The sequence below is a fragment of the Dendrobates tinctorius genome, unplaced genomic scaffold (assembly GCF_039654945.1).
Source record: "Dendrobates tinctorius isolate UK_male_01 unplaced genomic scaffold, ASM3965494v1 ptg000107l, whole genome shotgun sequence".
In the NCBI taxonomy this organism is placed as follows: domain Eukaryota; kingdom Metazoa; phylum Chordata; class Amphibia; order Anura; family Dendrobatidae; genus Dendrobates; species Dendrobates tinctorius.
In genome coordinates this window covers 14373475-14399997 of record NW_027361775.1, presented here as the reverse complement: position 1 = coordinate 14399997, position 26523 = coordinate 14373475, and the positions used below count along the sequence as shown (strand labels likewise).

General features: G+C 41.0%; 1 protein-coding gene across 2 annotated transcripts in view; it reads right to left on the bottom strand.

The window, feature by feature from the left end:
* Positions 1 to 9697: 9697 nt before the first annotated feature.
* Positions 9698 to 26523, bottom strand: part of CSMD1 (CUB and Sushi multiple domains 1) — a 2734739-nt gene continuing 2717913 nt past the window's right edge. The window contains exons 69-71 of one of the 2 annotated variants that reach the window (XM_073589181.1): positions 20185 to 20314; positions 19262 to 19345; positions 11140 to 11248 (exon numbers count right to left, since the gene is read on the bottom strand). In XM_073589181.1, the coding sequence (XP_073445282.1) occupies positions 19279 to 19345; positions 20185 to 20314 (197 nt within the window). In that variant the 3' untranslated portion in view covers positions 11140 to 11248; positions 19262 to 19278. Of the gene's footprint in view, positions 11249 to 19261; positions 19346 to 20184; positions 20315 to 26523 lie in introns of both variants that reach the window. The other variant, XM_073589180.1, reaches the window with a different exon arrangement.

Genomic DNA, 26523 nt, shown 5'->3' with positions numbered 1-26523 from the left:
TCATCAGGGGTTTCCATCTGCCTCATTACGGGGCATCTTTCGCGGAGGTCCCATATGAATCATGTATTTCAGAGATTTAAACAGAAACCCCAGTGTAAGCAGTCAGCATAGAGAGATGGATAAATGTTAGCCGAGCCTTACAGCGATCTCTGCGAAACAAAATGGATGAATCATCAGCATGTCAAGAATTGGTGTATTTACTTCTTATGCTATTCTTTGTGCTGTATAAGTGATTAGATGACTTTATTCTTCTGTTTGTTGCAGATACAGAGATACAAGATTTATTTTGTTTTTTTTTAGCTTTGGCTGCTATCATGCACTAAAAGACGCTTTTTTTTTTTTTGCAAAAACATTTTTTTATGCATTTCTGCCAGCTGTGTAATTTGAGGGCTTGTTTTTTTGCAAGAGGTGTTGACGTTTATATTTCTACCATTTTCGGCCACAACCGTTTTTGATCGCGATCTGTTCAAATTTTTGGGAGGCAGAATGAAAAAAACACTAATTCAGGAATTTTTTTTTTTTTCTTTTGTGTTCACCATATGGTAAAAGTGATAAGATATGTCTATTCTTGGGTGAGTACGATTAAAGCAAACCACCTTTATTTTATCTTTTATGTTTTGCTTCTTTCACACAATTAAAAGAAATCTGAAGAAGCAAGAATTGTTTTTGCATCAGTGTATTCTGAAAGCTATAACTTTTTTTATTCACTGACAGAGCTCTATTATGACTTGTTTTTTTATAGGACAAGATCATCTTTATTTCCAATTGACTTTTTAATTACATTTTATTCCACTTTTTCTGACCAGCTTGATGAAAAAAAGTGATGAGTGAACGAGCTTGGTGATACTCAGATATGAGTCAATATCAGTTGGCATTCATCAAGCATTGGCTGCTGCTCAGATTTATTTCTCAGATCCCCATCCCGCATGTTTGGCACCTGCTACATAGACAATAAACATGCAGGGATTATCAAAGATTATAAAAGGACTGGCACAGCCACACTGACACCATTGTACAGCTCAGGGATAGTTCTGATTGAAGGGAGTGAGTAGTTGATCAGGCCTGTATACACAGTTTTAGGAATCACAGTCCTCTTGTGGTGATACTTTGCTGAACCATCATATTAAAAGTCCTTCTAAGGCTAGTTTCACATTTGCGCTTTGTAGCGCAGCGACGGCCTGCGCACGGCCGCTGCTAAGCCCTGCCCCCTTCCGGCTCTCTGCCCGCCCCATCTGGTCATCGCCGCCTACTAGCGCACATGGGCGCTTGCGATCTGCGCACCCTATCTTTAGCATAGGGTGCGCAGATCGTGCGCTGGCCGTGCGCTAGCAGGATTTTGCCGTGCGCTGCGCACTTTTGAAGGTGCGCCGTGCGTGCCGAAATGCATCATGCGGCGTTCGGCGCACACGATCTGTGCGCTAGTAGGCGGCGATGACCGGATGGGGCGGGCAGAGAGCCGGGAGGGGGCGGGGCTTAGTGGCGGCCGTGCGCAGGCCGTCGCTGCACTATAAAGCACAAATCTGAAACTAGCCTATGGGCTAATCTTGTGCTTTGCTGTTTCTATGAGATACATTCTGCATTTAGCCTAGGGACAGCTGCTGGAGCAGGGACAATGGCTGAATACAGACTCCAGGCAGGACTGAGGGCTTTGCAGTCAGTTTCTAAATATATAGCTACTGCAGGTGACCACATTTTTTGTGTGAAAATTGACTGTATTGTCATCCATACAGTTTAACCAAGTTTGTGTGAAATTACGGTGGTTTGAAATTTAAAAAAATGCTTGGCCTGCCACCGGTGATGACATTTTTTTGTTTAAAAATTGAGTATTGTCATCCATACAGTTTAACTTGATTAGTGTGAAATTACAGTGGTTTGAAATAAAAAAGGATTGGCCTGCTATAGGGGACCTCATTTTTTATTAAAAAAAAATGTAGTTTCAATGAATCAAGGAAACTTAGTTTCCAGAGACCTAGCAATCAGAAAATGCATAAGGCATGAGGTAAGGGATGGGGAAATAGAAGTGTTGATTATGTTGCACCCAGACAGCAAGTACATGAGGCGAGTTTGACACGATAATCCATGACATATAGCTTCCTGTCCAAATTTTCAGGGAGGTACTGGACACCATTTATGAAGACAGACCAGTGCGAACAGGTTGGTCAACAGTCAGGATCACTTAATCCTCACCATGGCCCTCCCTCCCCCCCTATGTCAAGTCCCAGGAGACAAGTGATCCAACACTAGGACACTCCAAGAAGCTCTTTCCATCTTCATTGTGGCCTCTCACCCTGCATGTTACAAGAGGGACAGGAGGACATGCTCTTTATTAATGCACAAAACTTAGAGGAGCCATAATCACATGAAAATGTTGGTGGGGAATGGCAAATTTTGTCTAAGGAGGTAGATGATGATGAGACACAGGTGCTGATAAGTCAGGTTAGGCCTCTTTCACACGTCAGTTATTTGTGTCAGTTAAAATCCGCCAAAAAGGCGGACAAGCGGATCCGTTCTTAACTGATGTGAACGGATGCCACAGGATCCGTTTTTTGACGGATCCGCAAAATGAGGAAATTTAAAGGAACCGCTGGCCGGGAAGGAGAGAGAGAGAGAGATTTTTTTTTTTTCTTTTAGTTGTCCGGCACCCAGACAGAATTTTGGGTTAAATCAGTGTCTGGGGGATCCGCCAGCCAAAAAAATGTTGCAAGCTCCGTTTGGAAATCTTTGAGGATGTTGACGGACAGCAACATTATGGCGGATCTGCACAAAAACGGATGCAATGGACGGCAATCCATCAAGATCCACCAATAATGAAAGTCAATGGGGAAAAAAACGGATCCGCAAAAAAAAATTGCGGATCCATTTTTTTCAAAACCTGGCGGATTTTGACTGATTGTAAAAAACGGAAGTGTGAAAGAGGCCTTATTGTTAAGTCAAGAAAGTCAAGAGAAACTTTGTGCGGTGATGAAAGACGAGGTAGTGGATGACAAAGTCACTGACTCAATCTGGAAAGCTGTCAAGCAAAGCAATGCCTAAAGCACTGAGGGCAAGGGATTGGCATCACCAAAACAGGCCAGAAGATGCAGTGTGGTGACCAGAGGGGAAAGGTGAGCAACTGTTTAGCAGACCACCGACACAAGTGAATTTCTTTGTCAAAGCGTTAGATGATCCTCAGTCTGGGACTTTTTTAAAGAGAGTTTTGAGACAAAAAAGTGTTTATTAACAACCTGTGCCCTACCAAGATCAGCAGGGGCTTGATCACTAAGAGCCTAACACCACAAGTGTAGTCAGCTACATATTATTTAAGCAATCGACTTGGTGGTCCGAGTGCCTGGGTCCACAATTGGTGAAAGTGGGCAACATCACTACCTTTTCCTTTGTGCTGGGTGCTTGCCAAGCCCCTGTTCTTAACACTGGTGCAGATTCTTCTTGCCCTGCACTTGTCCTTGCACATTCTGAGGCAACATCATCAGGTAGTTCCAAAACCTTGTCCCAGCGCAGCATTCAGCTGTCACTACCCCAGACCTTGGAATGAAAAAGAAAGTTCCCAGCCACCCACCCACAGGTCCAAACCCTATGCAGGCACATTTCCAGGCTGCATGCCATATAAATGTTGCCATTTAGGCTTGTGAACTTGAAAAATTTGTGCGTACTCAAGCTGTCCCTCAGTACTCGGTCCCCAGCCACCACTATTTCTCCGGGTGTGACGTCCCCACTTTGAACCAGCATGTGTCCAGGAACATCACCCGTGCCCTTACCAATGTACTTACTGGGATTGTGCACTTAACAACAGACACAAGGACAAGTGCTTGTGGCCAGGGGACACAACATTTCCCTGACAACACACTGTGTGAACATTGTGGAGGTCGGGGCCGAGACCCACCCTGGCCAGGCACATGTGCTACTGATGCCAAAGATTGATGGCCCTACTTTTATCAGAGTTTCTATCACCTCCTACATCAGTTCCTGCACCCCATACTGATCCTACTCATTTTCCATCTCTGATTTGTTATGTCAGAGAATGCTGTCCACATCACCTGAATGCTTGAAACTGCAGCACTGCCTCAGTGAAGTGGCAACAGGCTCTCCTGAAGCTAATTTGTCCAGGAGACAAACCACACACCACAACAAAGTTATTAAAAAAGAAAAACAGATTAGACAGATCTGTGGCTTTCACAGCTGAATCTACATCCAGGCATAGTCGTATGTGATAATGGCCATAATCTTATGTGGGCTAGAAAGCTTGGCAAGCTCACACATAGACCATGCTTGGTCCACATGAACAAATTAGTAGTTCAGTGGTTTCTGATAATCTAGCCAGATTTTCAGGCTTCTGGTCAAGGTGCGCCAATTCAGTGCCCATTTCTGCAAGTCAGCTACAGCTGCCACTGCTCTGGCAGTGCTGCAGAAGCACATGCAAGTGTCACCTCTCCGACTGGTATGCGATGTGATGTCACACTGGAACTCCATACTGCATATGCTGTCAAGGTTTTTTCAGCAGCAGAGGCCAGTTGTGGAATAACAGGTCCAAAATGCCGATTGGTATTCTGGTCAGTCTCTGCACATAACAACTAAAGAGTAGGCATGGATGTATGATATTTGTGTGGCTCTCCAAGACTTTGAGGCCTTCGCAAAGATGGGGAGCAGCAATGAAGCTATAATCAGCACAGCGATCCAGCTTCTGTGCCTATATAAACAGATGCTTCTCACAATTAAACATGAAGCTTTGCATGTGTTCCAGGTGGAGATGGAGGAAGACATGAGACAGGGTGATACTTCCCAGCCCAGCGTCATCTCATCTGCTCACTGCTGATTGGGTAACAAATTAGAAGGTGGAGGCAAAACAGGAGCTGGTTGCTAGCGCAACAGAGACTCATGCCCGCATAAGCTTTGTCTCATCTCTCCTACATGGATGTGCTGAAGAGGGGAATTAGAGAGGGAGGAGAAGAGGAGGAGATGGAGAGTTGTCATATTCTAGGAGACAGGGAAGTGTTGGTTGTAAGCACCTTGGCACATATGGCAGACTTTATGTACAGCTGCCTTTCCCATGACCACCTTGCTATATTCATCTTGGCCAAAAAATAGCATTGGTTGTTCATCCTGCTAGACCCACGCTACAAGGAGCACCTTACATTTCTCTTTCCTAAGGTGGAGATGTCTACTAAAATGGTGCTATACCAGAAGGCCATTATGAAAAATATGTTAAAAAAATTCACATCAACGCTAGTGGCAGGAGGCAATCTCCTTGACCAACCAAGGAGGAGAGAAAAGTGAGACACCAAGTACATCAGAGGCAGGGGCACACTGTGAAAGGCCTGGGCCATGACACCCTCTCAGCATCAAGGCCCTGATAACTGGGCATTTCTGACAAGGAGGGAAAAGATTTTAAATATAGTCAAGCAATACCTGGCAAATCAAGCAAATACTCCTTTAGGCTGTGTGCAGACGCTGCGAATTAATCCGCACGGATTTTGCAAAAACCGCAGATAAACCGCAGGTCAAAAGACCTGCGGTTTATCTGCGGTTTAGCCTGCGGTTTGGTCCTGCGGATTCACCATCTCCACAATGGAGGAGATAGGAACCCGCTGCGGATTCTGCAGAAAGAATTGAAATGTCACTTCTTTCTGCGGTTTCAAAACCGCAGCAAATCCGCGCGGATTTTTCCGCAACGTCTACACAGCGTTTTTTTTTTACCATTCATTTGAATGGTACTGTACACCGCAGCTAAAACTGCTGCGGGTCCACAGCGGCCAAAAACGCTGCGGAAACACAGCGGAATCCGCAGCATGTGCACATAGCCTAATTCCTCTGTGACCTACAGCTATTGGGTCTCAAAGCTTGACACCTGGCATCAGCTGTTCCTCTATGCCTTGGAGGTACTGTGCTGCCTGCTGCTAGTGTCTTCTCTGAGTGGGTTTTTAATGCCACTGGGCGGATCAGAACAGACAGGAACTTACATCTGTCCACAGAAAATGACAGGCTCAATGTAATAAAAAAAACAAAGCTTGATTTAGCCCCAACTTTTCATCAGTCCCAGATTACAACAGCACATAAAGTGTTTCTAATCTTCTGTCATGGTCACGTGTGGCTGGACACAGCGCCCCCAGAAGGGCGGATTTAGATGACACACGTGACCCTGGATAATCCGCCTCCAGTTGGGCGAATTTAAATAATAACACGTGCAGCTGGATATGCCACCTCCAACAAGCGAATTTAGGTAATACACGTAACATGTAAATCTGGAAACCCCGCCTCCAGTAAGGCGAATTTAAACAATAAGGGAAACCTGGGTAACAATAACAATGGTGGCCCTGCGATAGGGAAATGGGGAAGTGGAGACCTCCTGCACTCCCCTGAGTCAGAGTCTCTACACTCCTACTGTTACCTAGGCCGGTTCCGCACTGGGCGCCGCTCAGGATACTTTTAAACCCTAGCTCGCCCTGCACCTAAACCCTCACTAGGGAAATGGTCGGTGCGGAAACTAATCCCACCACTGCACTAAACACACATAAGGAAAAGAGGCAAAACAGGGGAACACCACTTAGCTTTGCTCTGTTGCTTACGCTCCCAGCAATAGAGCCCACCACCTGTGTGCATCTTTTTCTCCGACCGGGTCCAACACCATAGTGCAGCCTTGGAGCAAGCAGTCCACCACCTGTGTGCAGCTGTCCAGAAAACAGAGTCCAGCATAAGAGTCCAGCTTTCCGCCAAAGATTCCAGCATGTTGAGTCCAGCTTTCCAGCAACCGAATCCAGCTTCATGAGTGCAGCTGTACACCACAGCTGCCACTCCACCAAGCCATGCAAGAACTCCTTGCTGACACCATAGCTGCCACTCCACCAAACCATGCCAGCCCTCCTCGTATACACCATAGCTGCCACTCCAGGACTCTCACTGAGCTGACCGGGAGTCTCTTTCAGCTCCATCCTTCACCCAGGCTTGCAAGTAACTGAGGACTAATCACCACAGTGATTGACACACCTGACTTTCTCTTATAGAGCAATCACACCTGTTACATAATTGCGTGCACAAACTAAAGTAACCAAGTGCAAAGACGCTCACCACCACCGGGGGGCAAATTTAAAACAAAAGACACCACAGTGCAATAATCCTAATGGCCACCGGGGGCAAAAACCAAACCTTGGCACACAGCCAACGGAAAAGAAAGGTTACTTTGTGCATTTAATCTGTCAGATCCAACCTGGAGCATGACATCTTCAATATTTGAATGAGGCCTGTTGTGAGTTCATTTTCCCCTTCGTCACTGAGGTCTTGTGAACTCCCTATTCTGGTAAAGGAAGGTAATGAGCCTGATTATCAGGCACCTGAGTCTAATGAGGATGACTGGCTGAGTGGAGTCACTGACTGGATATAAGGCTGCCAACGCCCTTCTGCCCTGCGGGTGATTTCTCTGTGGACTTCTAAGACACCAGTCTGATTCCTGCTCCCCTAAAGCTAAGTTTTTTGCTTTGCCTGTTGCATTTGTGTTTTGTTTTTGTTTTCCTTGCTTTTCTGGATTCTGCCATTCCCTGCTGGGGTGAGCTGAATCTCCTTTTGCCTGTTGCTCTGTCTTCAGAATATTCCTGAGTACTGAAATAGCTTTTTGAAGCCTAGCGTCTTCAGGGCCTTTTTCACTGTCAGTCTGTTGGCTCTTATTTTCATAGGGTTTTTCACGGATTGCAGACAGCAGCCTTCCTGTCCTTTCCTATGTAGTTAGCTTGGGCCCCGTCTTTGCTCAGTCTATCTTTCTGTCTGTGTTAGTGTTTTCATCTTGCTTCACTGTCATTATATGTTGGGGGCTGCCTATTGCTTTGGGGTCTGCTCTGGGGCAGTTTAGATTTCCCCTTTCTTTCTTTAGGCCTATTTAATTCTCCGGCTGTGATCGAGGGGTCTAGGGCATCGTAGGAACCCCCCACGGCTACTGCTAGTTGTGTTGATAAGTTCAGGGGTCTGCAATCCGATAGCTGCCAACTTCTCTGGTTTTCTGGACTTAGCTAGCATTTCTGTTTTTGCCTCCTACGGTGACTCAATCATAACAGAGGCCCTCCAGTTGTTGCTTCAAAGGTCTATGGATGACCCTACTTATCATTTCTTTCTGGCTTTGCACTGCGTGCAGAGCCTTTATGTGAGTAGAAGTGCCACAACTACACTTTCTTAATGATAGGCATCAGAATTCTCCCGCTGCATCGGATAGATCCCAATCATTGACTGGTTTTGTGGTCTCCCTTTCTGGTTCGGCCACTGTGGTTGCTGCTATGCACAGATGTTGGTCCCAGCATCTTGCTTAGGCTCGTGAGATTCATTTGATTACTGCTGGCTCTCCAATCTATGATAACAAGTGAGATGCAGGTGCAGCCAGATGCTTGGAAGTCTAAGTCCAGAGTTCACCCGACTGAGCATGTCCGTGATGTGGCATCTGCTCATTAGCGGTCAGACATTTGCTGCTCTGTGAGGTGGCAGCGCTGGATTGGCCTGTGAGTGACATCTTGGCCGACTGGGCATGAGTGTTTGGGGTGGAGCCTAGTGTATAAAAGGCCACCAGCAGTACATGCGGGTGCGTTAGTACCACTTATATGTGGTGCATGTGAGTGGATACTCTACCACTCTGTTTGCATGTGTTGTGCTATACTATTAGAGTACTGACCTAGGCAGGTAGGGTTAGGACTGGGTAACTTCCACTTGGCTTAGCATCTGCTTCCTTTTTGCGTGCGGTTTGCACAGTTGAGTTACAGAGCAAGTCCAATGCTCAGGCTATACCTATCTGGGAAAGTGACAGGGTCTTGCACCTAGCGTCATATGAGTTATTTTCTTTGGCTTGGCATCTGTCTCCTTTTTGTGTGCGATTAGCACAGTTGAGTTACACAGCAAGTTCAACCCACGTGCTACTTCCCCTGTGATGTTTAGCAGGGTTTAGTGTCTTGCGTACTTTTAGCAGTACCACCATCTGCAGTAACCGAGCTGGGTACTCTGAGTTCTATTCCCACTGTGTGACTTTTAACACAGTGCATTTAAGGTGATCGCTCGCTCTTTAGCTCCCCATTGTTCAGTTGCAACAGTTTTTCATCTCTGCACGGTGGACCCCGGGTTGCGATTGCCCTTTATTATTTATTTTCATTCAGTGCAACCATAACACTTAATATTTGAATGAGGCTCCAGTTGTTGCCTTCAATGGTCTATGGATGATTCTCTTAAAAAATGTCTAGCTTTGCACTGTGCACAGATCCTTTATGAGTATATACTTTCTTAATATTGTAATGAGGCCCTGATAAGTTTCTGATGACACATTGCCTTTAAAAGTAATACTTTATATTGTGAGAAAATGATAAATATTTTAAAATGAAGGTGACATGTTAATTTTTTTACATTTGTTAATATTTCTACTTTTATCCATATTAAAAATAATACTACATTCATTCCTTATCTGCAGAGATAATTTCTCAGTAATTTTCACAATATTTCAAGCAGGAATACGTTTATTATAAACTGAAAGTAGCCGACATAGGATCCATCATTTATAATTGATGCTGATTATCTCCTCTCTTTTACTGCTCAATGACCTTTGTCGATGTATGAGACCATGCACAAAGAGCGCTTCCTTAGAATTCAGTGAGTTTTATATTGACATTCACACTGCAGCGGCTCTGGAGAAATGACTGCCTTTTAATCATGCATAGAAAAAAATAATAATTAGAAAATAGAATTAATTTTATTTTCTGATTTTAATTCATTCAAAAAATAGCTGTTACATTCCCTTTAAGAAACCGATGCCACTACTTATATCATTGGGAGAGGAGAGGATAAGGCCAGTTTGTCAATATGTCCTAATATGAAATATAGAAAGAGGTTATCTTTAAAAATGGAACTTTTTTTTAAGACAAAGGGAAATGGAGGTTGATTTATGATAAAATAAATTGAAAGTCATTGGTAAATAAATTTGCTTGCAAGTGTTTTGTAACTTTAGAACACTTATTGCATCAAACAAAGTAAAACCTACTGTACTAAAATCTTAAAATGTAAATGAGTAAAACCATTTTGTACTTGAGCCTTTTTTAAATAAATAACTTTTCACAATTTGTCAAACACCCGCTGTTTAATTGTATAATACAAATGTTTAAAGTCAACCCTGTTTTTTAATAATTTTTTTTTATAAGAAAATAAGACATAAAATATATATTGTACAAAAATCGACTGCTGCTTCTGGACATGATGTCAGATGTCGGTTTATGAAGATGTAAAATCTGTCTGTAATAAAATGAACAGAAACACTGTTTCTTTTTGTTAATAAATGATGATTCATTATGACTTCCAGAACTGTGAGACCTGATTTCTAGTGAAATGGGTGGTATATGAGAATGAATATATATATATATATTTTTTTTTAACAATTGAACATTTTCATTAGAAACCCTGTTTTTTTCTTGATGACATGGAATTCACTCATTTCAAACATACTAGTGCAAAAAAATTGTGCAGGAATATTTTGCAACACCAGCTGAATGAAAAAATTTGCAAACCCCAGTGCACAAATAGTGTCTGATAGATCTGGTTGCTTTAAACCGTTACAAAGTGTCATTGATTTAATGATAAAGCATTTTTCTTATGTGCAACCATAACTTATTTAATCCTTTCTTTCAGGTTTACTGTGTCTCATTCAGGACTTTCATGTTTCCAGAAGTAAAAAAAATTCTAGATGTACCGTGGTATATTCATCCATCACAGTACATAACTGATCCAAGTGCCCAAGAATATTGCATGGAAGGCATTTGCCATATACTTCATAAAAGAGGCATCAAAATAACAAGGTGGCATAACTCTGTAGTCTTCCTGAAATAACTCATTCTTGATGGTAAGCAGCTTGCAGCCAGGCATTGTAATCCTATTGAAAATGAAGGGATGTCTTTACTTGATCTTTAGAAGACTCAACTCATTGAAATCAAGAACTAGAAATGCATGTTCCATTTGTTGATCAATGGTGTTAAAGATTGCAGCAGCAAAAGCCAGAAGTAGTAGATATTGGTTTAGGGCACCAATGGAATTTCTGTTTGTCCATCAGAGGTATGGCTATGAATCAGTCTTTATGGGCACCAAAGGCTATACCACTGTGCAAACTGTGTTTAGCGTTGTGTCAAATCTAACAGCTTTTGCCTCTGTGGGTTTTAAGTTTGTATCATACATTGGATTTTCAAATGATGCTTGTCCATTACTGTTTTCATGCCCAGCATATCCATTGTACTGCACTTTGGGTCTTGCTCTGTAAAATAAAAGACTCAACTTAAGCAAAGAAATGTTTATTTGAAAAAAATAAAACTAAATGAAAAACGTTTTCATAATGTAATATAATAAATATGTGAATGAAGTCAACAATTTGAATATATTAAAAATATACCATATAAAAATCAAAATAGAAGCAAAATTTACAAAATAAGGCAAGATTTACGAGGTGATTTATAGATGTGCAATATTAACTTTTCAAACATCGCATCCACAGTCTTAACTAACAGTAGCGAATTTGGCCATGGAAAAGATCAGAATAGTTCAATTTTTTGGAACTATCAGGGTGCAGATACAGTGGGGAAAAAAAGTATTTAGTCAGTCAGCAATAGTGCAAGTTCCACCACTTAAAAAGATGAGAGGCGTCTGTAATTTACATCATAGGTAGACCTCAACTATGGGAGACAAACTGAGAAAAAAAAATCCAGAAAATCACATTGTCTGTTTTTTTTTCATTTTATTTGCATATTATGGTGGAAAATAAGTATTTGGTCAGAAACAAAATTTCATCTCAATACTTTGTGATATATCCTTTGTTGGCAATGACAGAGGTCAAACGTTTTCTGTAAGTCTTCACAAGGTTGCCACACACTGTTGTTGGTATGTTGGCCCATTCCTCCATGCAGATCTCCTCTAGAGCAGTGATGTTTTTGGCTTTTCGCTTGGCAACACGGACTTTCAACTCCCTCCAAAGGTTTTCTATAGGGTTGAGATCGGGAGACTGGCTAGGCCACTCCAGGACCTTGAAATGCTTCTTACGAAGCCACTCCTTCGTTGCCCTGGCGGTGTGCTTTGGATCATTGTCATGTTGAAAGACCCAGCCACGTTTCATCTTCAATGCCCTTGCTGATGGAAGGAGGTTTGCACTCAAAATCTCACGATACATGGCCCCATTCATTCTTTCATGTACCCGGATCAGTCGTCCTGGCCCCTTTGCAGAGAAACAGCCCCAAAGCATGATGTTTCCACCACCATGCTTTACAGTAGGTATGGTGTTTGATGGATGCAACTCAGTATTCTTTTTCCTCCAAACACGACAAGTTGTGTTTCTACCAAACAGTTCCAGTTTGGTTTCATCAGACCATAGGACATTCTCCCAAAACTCCTCTGGATCATCCAAATGCTCTCTAGCAAACTTCAGACGGGCCCGGACATGTACAGGCTTAAGCAGTGGGACACGTCTGGCACTGCAGGATCTGAGTCCATGGTGGCGTAGTGTGTTACTTATGGTAGGCCTTGTTACATTGGTCCCAGCTCTCTGCAGTTCATTCACTAGGTCCCCCGCGTGGTTCTGAGATTTTTGCTCACCATTCTTGTGATCATTCTGACCCCACGGGGTGGGATTTTGCGTGGAGCACCAGATCGAGGGAGATTATCAGTGGTCTTGTATGTCTTCCATTTTCTAATTATTGCTCCCACAGTTGATTTCTTCACTCCAAGCTGGTTGGCTATTGCAGATTCAGTCTTCCCAGGATGGTGCAGAGCTACAATTTTGTTTCTGGTGTCCTTTGACAGCTCTTTGGTCTTCACCATAGTGGAGTTTGGAGTCAGACTGTTTGAGGGTGTGCACAGGTGTCTTTTTATACTGATAACAAGTTTAAACAGGTGCCATTACTACAGGTAATGAGTGGAGGAAAGAGGAGACTCTTAAAGAAGAAGTTACAGGTCTGTGAGAGCCAGAAATCTTGATTGCTTGTTTCTGACCAAATACTTATTTTCCACCATAATATGCAAATAAAATGAAAAAAAAAACAGACAATGTGATTTTCTGGATTTTTTTTTCTCAGTTTGTCTCCCATAGTTGAGGTCTACCTATGATGTAAATTACAGACGCCTCTCATCTTTTTAAGTGGTGGAACTTGCACTATTGCTGACTGACTAAATACTTTTTTTCCCCACTGTATATATGCGGTGCTGTGATGTCATGTATGAGTTACATTGCTATCTTCTATTTTGCAACTACTGATTGCTTAAAAATTTTACAGATATTTTGGGTGCAAGACATATCAATTATGCAGTCTGCTGAGCTGTATCTAGGCCGAAGAGATAGCAAGATAGGGTTATTAATCATGTCCAAAAGGTTGTAGCATCAAACAGTGCTTATTGCTTGGATGAAATAGAACTAGAAGCAGGCCTAAAGTTCAAGAGGTTATAGCATTGACAAGGTTACATTAGACTGTGCCCTGTACATTATGTAAATAAAAACGTTTTCCCAGATACACCTTTGCTTGCAGCAAGTACCCTACATGTCAACGCAAGACTTATGCACGGCATATGCCAAATGTATATCTGTTAGCAGACAATTGAGAACTGCAAAACCATGCAATTAAAAATCATTTTTCATCAGCATCTCATTGTACTTTCAAAAAGAAGAGTTTGCCATCAGATTCTCAAATTAGACTAGTAAAACAGGATTGCAAAAACAGACATACATTGTTAAATGTCTAAATATTTTAGAATTCTTTTCATTTTTTTTTTTCAAAACAATTGAACCCCTTGCCAAAAGATGACAAATCAAGAAATGCTAGGTAACGACATGACCAAAAAGCCAGCACCTGCTTCAAATCACTGTATTGATGTGGCATGTAAAGTTGTAAAATTTGACAATTTTTTTTGCAGTTTTATTTTTGGATCTTTGGGAACATTTGACATTGATTTCCAATTTTTTTCAGTAAAAATATTTTTCTATCTTGCGTCTGCTCAGTAGCACCATATGAAGACAGAAAAAAATGTGAAATTATAATTAAAATGCAGTAGGACAAAAAGTACTGGCACTCCTACTGTTGGCACCTCCCCTGTCACTCTATCTTTCTCCTTATCGATTGAATATTGGTATTACTTCCAGACCTCCAGAGTACTGTTCTCATCTGATTCAGTGCTGCAGTTATACAAAACATTACTTTCTGGAGTATTTGTCCACTGTTTTAGGGTTTTCTCTTCATATCTCTTTTGCTCACCTGTGGGCTCTTACAATTCTATAATCATCCTAAAATGGCTTTTATATAGGCTATGGTAATCCCTTATGATTGACTGCAAAGTGTCATGTGATGTGTTAGGGGCCCGTTACACATAGCGATATCACTAGCAATATCGCTGTAACGTCACCGATTTTGTGACGTTGCAGCGATATTGCTAGCGATATCGCTATGTCTGATACTTACCTCCGACCGGCTCCGCCGCTGCTCATCGCTGGTCGCGTGAGAACGTCCTGGACCATTTCTCGTCGGGCGCTTCCTGCTGGGCTTCCTGTGGCGCCGGCGAGCGACGCGTGGACGCGGGCGGGAGGACATCAGGATCGCCTCATCTGACAGGTAGGTAGCGACCCCCGACCCCTGCTATGTCGCTGGTGAGATCTGCCTGTGTGGCAGCTCACTAGTGACCACTTAGCGATGTACCAGCGATCCATATCGCTGTCGGGATCGCTGGTGCATCGCTAAGTGTAACGTACCCTTAGTTGAGAGCCATTATGGGAAAGCTTGTGATGTCATGTCTGCGGCCACCTCAGCTTTCTGTGACTAATGCAGTCTTTTGCAATATGTAAAATAAGGCAGATTTTTTGGTAATTCATTCAAATCCAACTTCATACTGTTTGAATTTTTTCAGACAGGCAAATTCTAAAAATGCAATCATATCTAGAATTGATCATTAAAAATTCAGATAATAAAAAAAATCTTGTCAAAAATAGACAAAGCTACAGTATTTCTTCTAAAAATGTTATAATTCCTGTTTCAAATTTGCAAATGTGAATACACTAGAAGGGAAATCTCTGCATCAGTTCCAAATATTTTATGTAATTAATTTTGTATTTTCATTAAAAAACCTTCTCCTCCGCACAGTAGCATTTGCAATGTGTAGCGTTTACAATAAAGCGCTGCAGAATATGATAGCGCTATATAAGCAAAGCATAATAATAATATATATTTTTTATCCTTCTGTCCATATAGCCTTTTGCATTGAAAGTCAACAGTGTTAATTATTTTAATAAAAATAGTAAAAACTTCATGTATGGTCAAAACAGGATCAATTACAGAGATTGCTTATTTGGTTAGAGTTAAATTTGATACATTATCTGTGCAGAAATGTAATCTGCGTATTTATATTTTGCATTAAGAATATTTCTGCATTAGGAAGATCACAGCAAAAGCAATACCAGAGTGGCACAACAATGAAATATATATCCCTTCTGAGGTTTAATTATAGCTTTATATCAAGTTTTCCGAGAAATGGAAAATGTTAGAAGCAGAAATCAAGCAGATGTCACAAGTAGAGCAAAGGAGGAAAAGGAAATGTATGCTATTTTATGGTAAAGAAAGCATCATGCAGACTAGCTTGATCAGAATAAGAATACAATACTGTATATATGCACTTAATGCTGAATATAGAAAATTCATTTTTTTTAGACCTAAAGCTATATTCACAGCTACGGAAAATGTAATCCGCATTGTTATTATAAGTATGCATGTACCGCTTATTGTTTTTATCTATTTTAAGCTTTTGAGTACAACAAATTCATTCCAGTGTAATAAAATTCTCTTTGAATTTTACTAAATTTGTACTCAACAGAATCAGGACCTTTTGCAATTCTGTCTGGGAGAAGTCAGCATTATTGCCATCAAAATGTAAAAAAAAATAATAATAATAATAAACACGCCACACCACTCACTTGTATCTCCTTCCCCAATCTTCTGTGTCTCTTATTTTCTCCTTCCTTACTTGTGTGCCACTTTTCCAGCCTTCTTCCCCTGGGTCAAGAGTAGCAGCTCAACCAGGCTTCTAATGTCAATGCCACTCTGCTACTGAAGTGCACATCATCTCTAAAGTGCATCAACAGAGGCACTGACATGACATGCAGGAACGTTAATTGCCTTGTTGAGTCAGAAGTCCTGGCAAAGCCTGAAGAAGGTTGAAGAAGATGCATACAACTAGGGAAGTTGAAAAGAAAAGATGCAGAAGACTGAATGAAAGACTGGAGGGATGCCAGTACAGGTGAATGGTGAGGTGAGTATTTTTTTGTATGTCTTTCCATACAACAGGGTATAATAAGAACATTCTGTTTGAGGCAAATAACTGAAAATCAAATTTCCGTGGAAAATATATGTGATTTGATGAATTTGAATCTTGGCAGATTCACACGTCTTCACTTATGGAAATTCGCTAAAGAGTATGTAGGTGTAGGGTAGGGGTAACATCAGTATCAGCTTACTCCAATGATAAATATGAAAATACAAGATTTACAAAGAGTAAATTGTATGTGAAGGCCCATGATTTAGATTTTGCACTATGGCTTAAAATGACATCTCCATTATGTCAAAACAGTCCACTTACTAACAAATTCAACTTGGAGGTGAGCAGAACAAGGCAAATTAATATTTATCACTGCTGCTCTCTAGTATGATCAAGAAAATTCTGGCAAAAACTACAGGAAAGCAAAAAAGTCAAAGCTACTTTTCTCTTCATTTTGGGAATACATGATTTGTAAAATAGACCTTTTTTAGATATACAGTAAAAGAACATGAATTACAGGAAATCTGGAGCATTCCTTTAGCTATTAATGTAAAGTAAATCCATAAAAGGAATTCATGTGTGGTTTCTTAGACTATTAGGAATATGTAAAAATTACACTACCATGTAAAAGTTTAGGGTCACTGAAAAATTTTCTTATTTTTGAAAGAAAAGCACATTTTTTCCATTGAAGCTAACATGCAAACGTCTGGTTTGTAATGTAATATCTTCATAGGTGTATAGAGGCCCATTTCCAAAAACTACCACTCCAGTGTTCCTATGGTACTTTGTGTTTGCTAACTGTGTAAGAAGTGTGTTAGAATACCCTTGAAAACCCATGTGCAAATATGTTAGCACAGCTGAAAACAGTTTGGCTGATAAGAAGCTATAAACCTGACCTTCCTTTGAGCTAGTTGAGAATCTGGAGCATTACATTTGTTGGTTCCATTAAACTCTCAAAATGGCCAGAAAAAAGAGTTTTCATGAGAAACCTGACAGTCTATTCTTGTTCTTAGAAATGAAGGCTATATGTGAGAAGTTGCCAACAAACTAAAAATTGCCTTCAACAGTGTGTACTACTCCCTTCAGAGGAGAGCACAAACAGGCTGTAACCAGAGTAGAAAGAGAAGTGGGAGGCCCCGCTGCACAACTGAGCAACAAGACAAGTACATTAAAGTCTAGTTTGAGCAATCGTCGCCTCACAGGTCCTCAACTGGCAGCTTCATTAAATAGTACATGCAAAACTCTAGTGTCAATGTTTACAGTGAAGAGGCGACTTCGGGATGCTGGCCTTAAGGGCAAAGTGGCAAAGAAAAAGCCATATTTGAGACTGGCTAATAAAAAGAAATGATTAATATGGGCAAAAGAACACAGACATTGGACAGAGGAAGATTGGAAAAAAGTGTTATGGACAGACAAATCCAAGTTTGAGGTGATTGGATCACATAGAAGAACATTTGTGAGATGCAGAACAACTGAAAAGATGCGAGTGCCTAATGCCATCTTTCAAGCATGGTGGAGGTAATGTGATGGTCTGGGGTTGCTTTGGTGCTGGTTAAGAGGGAGATTTGTACAAGGTAAAAGGGATTTTGGATAAGGAAGGCTATCACTCTATTTTGCAATGCCATGCCATACCCTGTGGACAGCACTTGCTTGGAGCCAATTTCATCCTAAAACAGGACAATGACCCAAAGCACACCTCCAAATTATGCAAGAAATATTTAGGGTAGAAGCAGGCAGCTGGTATTCTATCTGTAATGGAGTGGCCAGTGCAGTCACCAGATCTCAACCCCATTGAGCTGTTGTGGGAGCAGCTTGACCGTATAGTACGCAAAAAGTGCCTATCAAGCCAAACCAACTTGTGGGAGGGGCTTCTGAAGCATGGGTGAAATTTCTCCAGATTACCTCAGCAAATTAACTGCTAGAATGCCAAAGGTCTGCAATGCTGGAATTGCTGCAAATGGAACATTCTTTGACGAAAGCAATATTTGAAGGAGAAAATTATTATTTCAAATAAAAATCTTTTTTTTGAACCTTGTCAATGTCTGGACTAGATTTTAAATTCATTAGGCAACTCATTTGATTAATAAAAGTATGTTTTCATGGAAAACAGAAATTGCCTGGGTGACCCCAAAATTTGGAACGGTAGTGTACATGTTCAAAATTTCTGATAATGGCCTATTACTGGCACGTAAAAAAACCTGATATATTTCTAGTGTAGAATTTAGTTTGCACTTGGAATGTTCCAGGAATAAATTATGTGAAAAGTATTTCATTAGAAAGGGAAAATCATAATGTTCAGTATTTATTTTTGGTAATGTGATATAAAAGGAAAACAAGACAAAAATGAATTTACAATATATAGACATTGTATTATCAATAAAAATACACAACTTTCCAAAAGCAAAAGTATTACTATAGAAAGTGAGACCTGTATTGTGTTTACTATGCTTATTAAAACACTAGAGTGTAGCACGGGGCATCTCTTTAAAGAGGACCTGGAGGTTCTACTGACATGTCTGATTTAGTACACACTTGCATTACTCATGATATAACTGTATATAAGTGGTTTTTATTCTGTTCCTTCATATTTTCTTTTGCAAAGGTATGACTAAATTCACATCTGGGTGTTACCTATGTTTATGTTAAAGACTATGACCGTGCATCTTCTGGTACTGTCCAATCAGCAATAGGAGATACACCTTATTGTTCATTTCTGCAAAGCACTCTGGAAATTAATGGTGCTATATTACCAAATAAAAAATAATAGGTAAATAAATTGACTTAGAAATGGTAACACGCAGTTTATTCATACATTTTCAGGAGAAATAGCAAAGAGTTGGAACATTATAGTTCAAAAAAGAAGTAAATCTCACTGTTACTTTGTAAGGTAATACAGTAAATATTTATTTTTCACATTTTATAAAAATACAGACATGTCAGGAGAGGTGTTATGTCCTTATTAAGTACAGAGCCATTTATTTCAACTTACATACAGCTGTTTCAGGCTTACGTGCCCTCATCAGTGCAAGAGATTGAAATCATGGCTTCTGTTGTATAGGACCTGGGTTTTAATCTGTAAGTACAAATACAAAATAATGATTAAATTGGTGATTGATCAGCATTTTTTCATGGGATGATTTAGATTTGTTTTTTTCTAGTTCTATTTAAGTTTTAAAAACTATTTGAAATGAAGATGTTTCAAATATCTCCTCCTCAGTAGAGTGTTAGGCTGGGTTCACATTACATTTTTAATCCTGTTGAAACATTGTGTTTTCTTATTTCAAAAACAATAAAAAGATTTTTTGTGAATTTATTGTACAAATGGTGCAATATAACACGCCTATCTTGTATTGTTCTGATGCCATATTATTGTATTGTACAATAAAAATGTGAGACAATTTTTCTGTCCTCAAACAGTATCCTGACAGAAAAATTTCAACAGGACACCACCAGCAATTTTAAAATATGACAAAATCTATGAACCTAAAATGGGATCCGGTAACTGTATTTTTTTTTTAATAATCATATCTAAATTTTGAAACAGGACATCATTGCACTTTTTATTATGGTGATTCTTACTAATTGGAAGCGTAAAGATTTAGGATTATGCAAAATGCAGACAACTTGACAAATAATATATCGAATAAATGACAATTTCTCCTGTCAAATAAATGTAAATGTGTTTATGGTTGAAAGTAAAGGACTAATGGACTGAGTTATGAACTTAGTGCTCTTAGTGAGTACTTTTTTAAGAAAAGTTATATAAAAGTTAAATAAAAAACATCTGTTTCTTAGTAATATGCAAATGATGCTCATCATTAAAACTGGAAGATCAACAGAAACACAAACACATGCTACTCTGTGTGTATATATATACATATATATGTACAGTATATTTACATTAATATTTACCTGTGTTTATAAAGGTAGAATGCAAATCCTGATAGTATAAGGGCGAAAAATGGTACCAAGATTGCAGCTGCTACAGAACTACTATTTGTGCCATAGTAATTATTGGAAGAGTCACTGACATTAAGCAGAGCTGTAATAAAGCAAAATATTGTTAACTGACAAGGCTTTAATTATTTGCAATGCTATGAATATTAAAAGGTTTTTCTAGGATATAGCAAACTTTTGTCAAGCACTGTAGCATGCCGTTCAGTATTTGGTCAGTATTTTCCATTAATATTTGTAAACCAAAACCAAGAGTGTTGATAAATGCAGAAGTGGTGATGTGTTTCTATTATACTTTTACTTTGACTGTTAGGCCTCTTTCACACTTCAGTTTTTTGCATCAGTCAAAATCCGCCAAAAGGACGGATGGCGGATCCGTTTTAGTACTGATGACAACGGATTTTTTTGACGGATCCGCAAAATGAAGAATTTTAAAGGAATCGCAGCCTGGAAAAGGAGAGAGAGAGAGAGAGATTTTTTTTTGTCCGGCACCCAGAAAGAATTTCGGGTTAAATTTGTGTCTGGAGGATCCGCCAGAGAAAAAAACGTTGCAAGCTCTGTTTTGAAATCTTTGAGGATGGTGACGGACAGCAACTTTTGGTGGATCCGCAAAAAAAAGGATGCAACGGACGGCAATCCGTCACAATCCGCCAGTAATGGAAGTCAATGGGGAAAAAAAACGGATCCTCAAAAGAAAATTGAGGATCCGTTTTTTTCAAAACCTGGCGGATTGTGACTGATTGTAAAAAACTGAAGTGTGAAAGAGGCCTTACACTCTTGGTTTTGGGTTTCAAATACTGATGAAAAATGCTGACCAAATACTGAACGCCTTAGGAGCAGGATTCAGTTCTGTTTCCAAGTTTGAGCATTCATCACATAACCACAAATATACAATACACTTTGAGAAAAGCAGGGAAAGAAATTAGATGCCGCATGTAGAACGCATCATTGCTATCCGCTCGAATTGAAAAGCCAACCCAAATCCTAATAAATACACTGGTAATATAATAATATTTATTTATATAGCGCCAACATATTCCGCAGCATTTTACATTTCAACAGGTAGGTTGGATTGAGTATTGTACTGTGATTGCCAAAAACACTTCCCCAGCCTGTTAACCCCCCTTAAACTAACATTTTACTGGTTGAACAAATTGGCAAATGCATTTTATTTCTGTATTTTACTCACTTACACAGCGCCATTAAGTTCATATTACTTTACAGACATTATCATCACTGTCCCCACAATAAATAATAATCTTTATATAGCGCTAACATATTCCGCAGAGTTTGCACAAATAATCATCACTGTCCCCAATGGGGCTCACAATCTAAATTCCCTATGAGTATGTCTTTGGAATGTGGGAGGAAACCAGAGTACCCGGAGGAAACCCAAGCAAACACGGGGAGAACATACAAACTCCTTGCAAATGTTGTCCTTGGTGGGATTTGAACCCAGGACTCAAGCGCTGCAAGGTTGCAGTGCTATCCACTGAGCCACCATTCTGCCCAATCTAAATTACTTATTAGCAGAGTGTGGGAGGAAACCAGAGGAAACCCATTCAAACATGGAGAGAACATTAAATCTCCTTCTTAATGTTATCCTTAGTTGGATTTGAACCCAGGATCCCAGCACTGAAAGGCTACAGTGGTAATGACTGAGCCACTGACAAACAGGACATGTTTGATTGGATTTCTTTATATCTTAACTATTTATAAATGCAGACACTTGTATAAAAAAGGTTTAAGGGAATGTGCTACATTCTTCATTTTTACGATATCCTGATACCTGATGAAGAGACCTGAGTAGTCTCGAAAGCTTGCAATTTGTTACCATCTTTTCAGTTAGCCATTAAAAGATATCAACCACTGAGGACTCTCAAATTGTAATATTTTTCTATCAACTGGCTAACACGATACAGAGATTTATTTTTCCTGAAAGATATCCTGAGTAATTCATTGCCTGTCAATAGTCTTCAGGATAGGCATCAGTAAAATACTATCGGGACAAATAGCTGATAAAGATATATTACATTGTGAAGGTCATGATTAATTGACAGTTACATACATATACATTATTTTTAATTCTACAAACATATTAAACATTTTACTTAAGGGAATCCAGGTAAATCCAAAACAGCCTTTGTACAATTTAATTATATATAGATAATTGATTAATTACATTTTATTAGAAAACAATTTAGTTACAGCAACATGATCCCCATTTTTAATACTTCTACATATCTAGGCTGGAGTTGTGATGTGACAAAGGCATGGAAGATCACAGAGCAGGCTTGGATTAGGGGGGGGGCACCCACAGAGGTGAGCAGCACAGTATGTCTTTTTTCTTTTTATCTTTTTTGCTGGCTATCCACTATTCAGCAAGATACCAGCCACAGCTGGCCACTATTTTGCTATATTTGCTCAGATCAATATACAAAAAAAGTAATATCCAGAATGTAGATTTTTGTAAAATTCAATTGCACTCATATAAACTTGCTCATCTGCAGTGAACACCCTACCTTCAAGGCAGAATAAATTCTTAGGCCGGAGTCACACTGGCGAGGAATACGGGAGAGTGAGAGGCGCAAAAAGCACGTATTAGACACGGACAAATGATTTTCTATGGGGTCACTCGCACCAGGCATATATTTCTCATCCGTATCCTATGCTCCGTGCCACTCGCAGCATGCTGCGATTGTCAGCGTACTACGCCCGTAGGTACGCCAATGCAAGTCTATGGGTGCGCAAAAAATACGGATTACACACGGAACACACGTGTGACCTGCGAGCAATATGCAGGTCTTTTGGCTGGTGAACAGGAAATGGGCCAATCCATCATCAGGAAGCCTAGACATGCAAATGAGCTCAAAAACCGCTCCAGACATCCAGGAAGTCAGCCTCCACGGAGTACAGCAGCAGCATGGCGTCCACATATATTAATGTAGAGATGCTCATTGTGCTGGTGCAGGAGCGTCCAGAAATATGGGACCCACGCGATGCAAACTATGCTAACCGCACAAGAAAGGAGGCGTCATGGAGGCGCATCTGTCGCCAGATGTACCATGACTTTGGTGACAGACCACGTGATGAGCAGCATAAAATTCGTAAGTGCAACCATAAAAACATCATTAACCTTAGCGCGCGCTATAAAATGAATCTAGAATCAGCACCCCCCCTTCCTGTGCATGTACTTTTATTAGCCTCATCAGGCCGTTACATTTGGATGTGACACGTGGCTTCACACAGCCACAATTTGGGGTTAGGCCACAAGCTCCTCATTCTCCTAGCCACTAAAATTAGTTTAAGTGGAGCTAATGAGACCATGTGTTTCAGCCCAATTACATATGCCACCATGGGTAGAACGCACACCCCAGAAGGCCCCATGCCTAGACTACTGTTCGAAAATGTGACCTCTCAAATATGTGATTTTGACAATCTTTCCTGTCACATTGCAGTGGAAGATGTGATGAAACGGTGGAGAAGCATCCGGGACCAGTACCGCCGGGAACGCCAGCAGCGGTCCAGGAGTGGGGATGCTGGACATGTCAAACGCAAATATATATACTATGACCGGCTGAACTTCCTCGCCCCAATTCTGGATCTGAGACCGTAAGTACATACCTCACACCACATTACACAAATACTTTACAGGGACAAAAATATTGATGTATTTTTGCCTCTGTTCTATTTCATAACAGAACTCAATCCAACCTTACGGATCGAGGAACGGCCTCAGAGGCAGAGCCAATTATTGATCCTGTAGGGGATGAGGTGGCTGGCCATCTTCTCCCCCTACAAGAAGGATGGCTGAAGAGGAGGCATCACAAGACCACACAATGGCTGGCCTACACACCACACCACCAGGACGGTCTGCTGCTGCCACCTCACCCATCCTGGAAGAGTCGGGCAACTTGGGCAGCAGCCCAACTGCCCCGATCAGGTCCTCCCCACAGGCTGCTCTAGCATCACGGTGAACAAGAAGAAGGCGCCAGGTCACCATTCAAGAGAGCAGGACCAATGTGGACACAGGGGTGCTGAATTATTTGTCCAGAGTCACTACAGATGATGGTGAGGAGGCCTATGCACGTAGCCTCACCCTTTATCTCCGTGCCCTTACCCGTGAGGTCAGGCTCCGTATTAGGGGTTGTATTCAGATCCTGCTTGATGCAAGCACCCCCCCAATACCCCATATGAGGTTTTTGAATTTCTGGAGAGGTGGCAGCTCTCACCACGAAATTTAATGCGCATGAGACCATCCACACAGATGCTTGCTCAAGCAGGGTCTGAACAGCCCCTAATACGTGGGCCAACACCTCAAGCCCTTCCTCCCCCTACCCATTATTCTATTCCGCAGCCCCAAATGTCTTCCTCAAGCCAACCCCACCAATATGGCCACTTGTACCCACCCAGTGTTGGAGGCTGGTCCAAAACCTGGTTGGGGACGATCTGTCTATGTTGGTGGGTATGAGCCACGGGCCTACCATAGCCAACAAGAAGCCCCTCACCATCATCATTACTCTGGCCAGTATCCCCAACAGGCTGAGGAGGCTGGCCAATTACAGCATCATGGGCAACAGTATGGCCCCACACAGGGCGATGTTAGCCACAATGTCCAGCAGCACCCACAGGCTGGTCATGCACATTCCCCTTCCCCTACATATGAGGATTTATGATTCTAATTTTTGGAGATGTCCAGTGAGATTTAACTGGTGCTCCTAATCTAAAACTAAAAACAGGTGTTCTCCTTCACCAACATTTAGAACATAATTTAACACTCACATTTTTAAACAATGTTTTCCAAACATATGAAACAATCCATCATGACAGGCAACGCTACCTCACGCCTTTCACACAGATATTACATGTGTGTATAAAAGAGAATATTTAAATGCGCTATACTGTAAAATGAAAGGATGAAAATACACTACTCACTTGCTAACACCTAGGAAAGGCGTGCTTGCCTTAGTTAAGTAGTCACCTTTTTTTAGCAATCTCTAGTCAAAAAATTAGAGGCGACCAGCATACAGAATATCATGCTCTCTCTATGTCTTAACAAGTGAGTTTTGTATTTTGATCCTTTCCAGTATAGCATGCTTAAATATTGTCTGTTCTACAGACAAGTAATCTCTGTGTGAAAGATGTGAGGTAGCCTTGCCTGTCATGGTGGAATCTTTCTATGATTGGATAACATTATGAGGAAATGTGAGTGTTATCTTGTTGCCTTTATTTTGGTGATGGAGCTCACCTTTTGCTGCCAAATCAAGGTTAATCTAGGCATGCAGCAATGTTGTTATTGCATAATGTTTGTTGCTGTTTTGTTCTGTTATTTTAATTTAACACCAAGTTAAAGAAGGCACAAAGGGTCATTTTGGCCATTGCCAAATTTGTGTTATGGCAATATTATGTTTGCCTTTAAGCAAACCAAAAAAAATAGGCAAAACTAAAAATTTGTCTACTCTAGTTAACGTCTCTGTGTGATTTTTCACAATCCCTCACAACATACTTACAGACACCAACCAATGCAATGAAACACTCATAGAATCATAAAGGCTTGAGTAATATATATTTAGACACACTTAAAGAAACAAATTATAACATAGACACAGCATTCTCTTGCCAAGAAGTAGCCCCCTCAGGTGAGATAAAGTAATTCGTGAAAATATCACGCACTTTGAGGCCAGAGAGCGGTCTACGTTGAGGGTTGATAGGTGGGCTCACCCTGCGCACATTGTCCGGCCTACGCACAACACCATCAGAGGAGGAACAATCATGTATCCTGGTGAAGTTATGCAGAACAACACAGGCTTTCACAACTTCATTCACATTTTGCTCACTCAACTGAATGGCAGACTGGAGTACCAGCCATTTGGCACAAAGAATCCCAAAGGAACACTCCACCAGTCGCCTAGCACGTGATAGGCGCAAGTTAAAAATTCTGCGCCGGTGGTCAAGGTTGCGCCGGAGATATGGCCTCATTACATTGCGTGATAACTGAAAGGCCTCATCTGCCACAAGGACATAAGGGACTGATTGTTCGGGGGAGCCTGGTTGCTGGCGTGGTGGTGGTAGATCCAACTGGTTGGTGCGTAGCCGCCGAGCCATTATGGAAGTATTGAAGACTCTAGAGTCTCCCGTCCTTCCATAGGCCCCAATGTCGACAATTATAAACTTGTATTGAGGGTCTGCCAGAGCCAACAATACAACAGAAAAGTATTGTTTATAATTGAAGAATTGGGAGCCTGAGTTCGGCGGCTTACGCACCCTGATATGTTTGCCATCCAGGGCCCCAATACA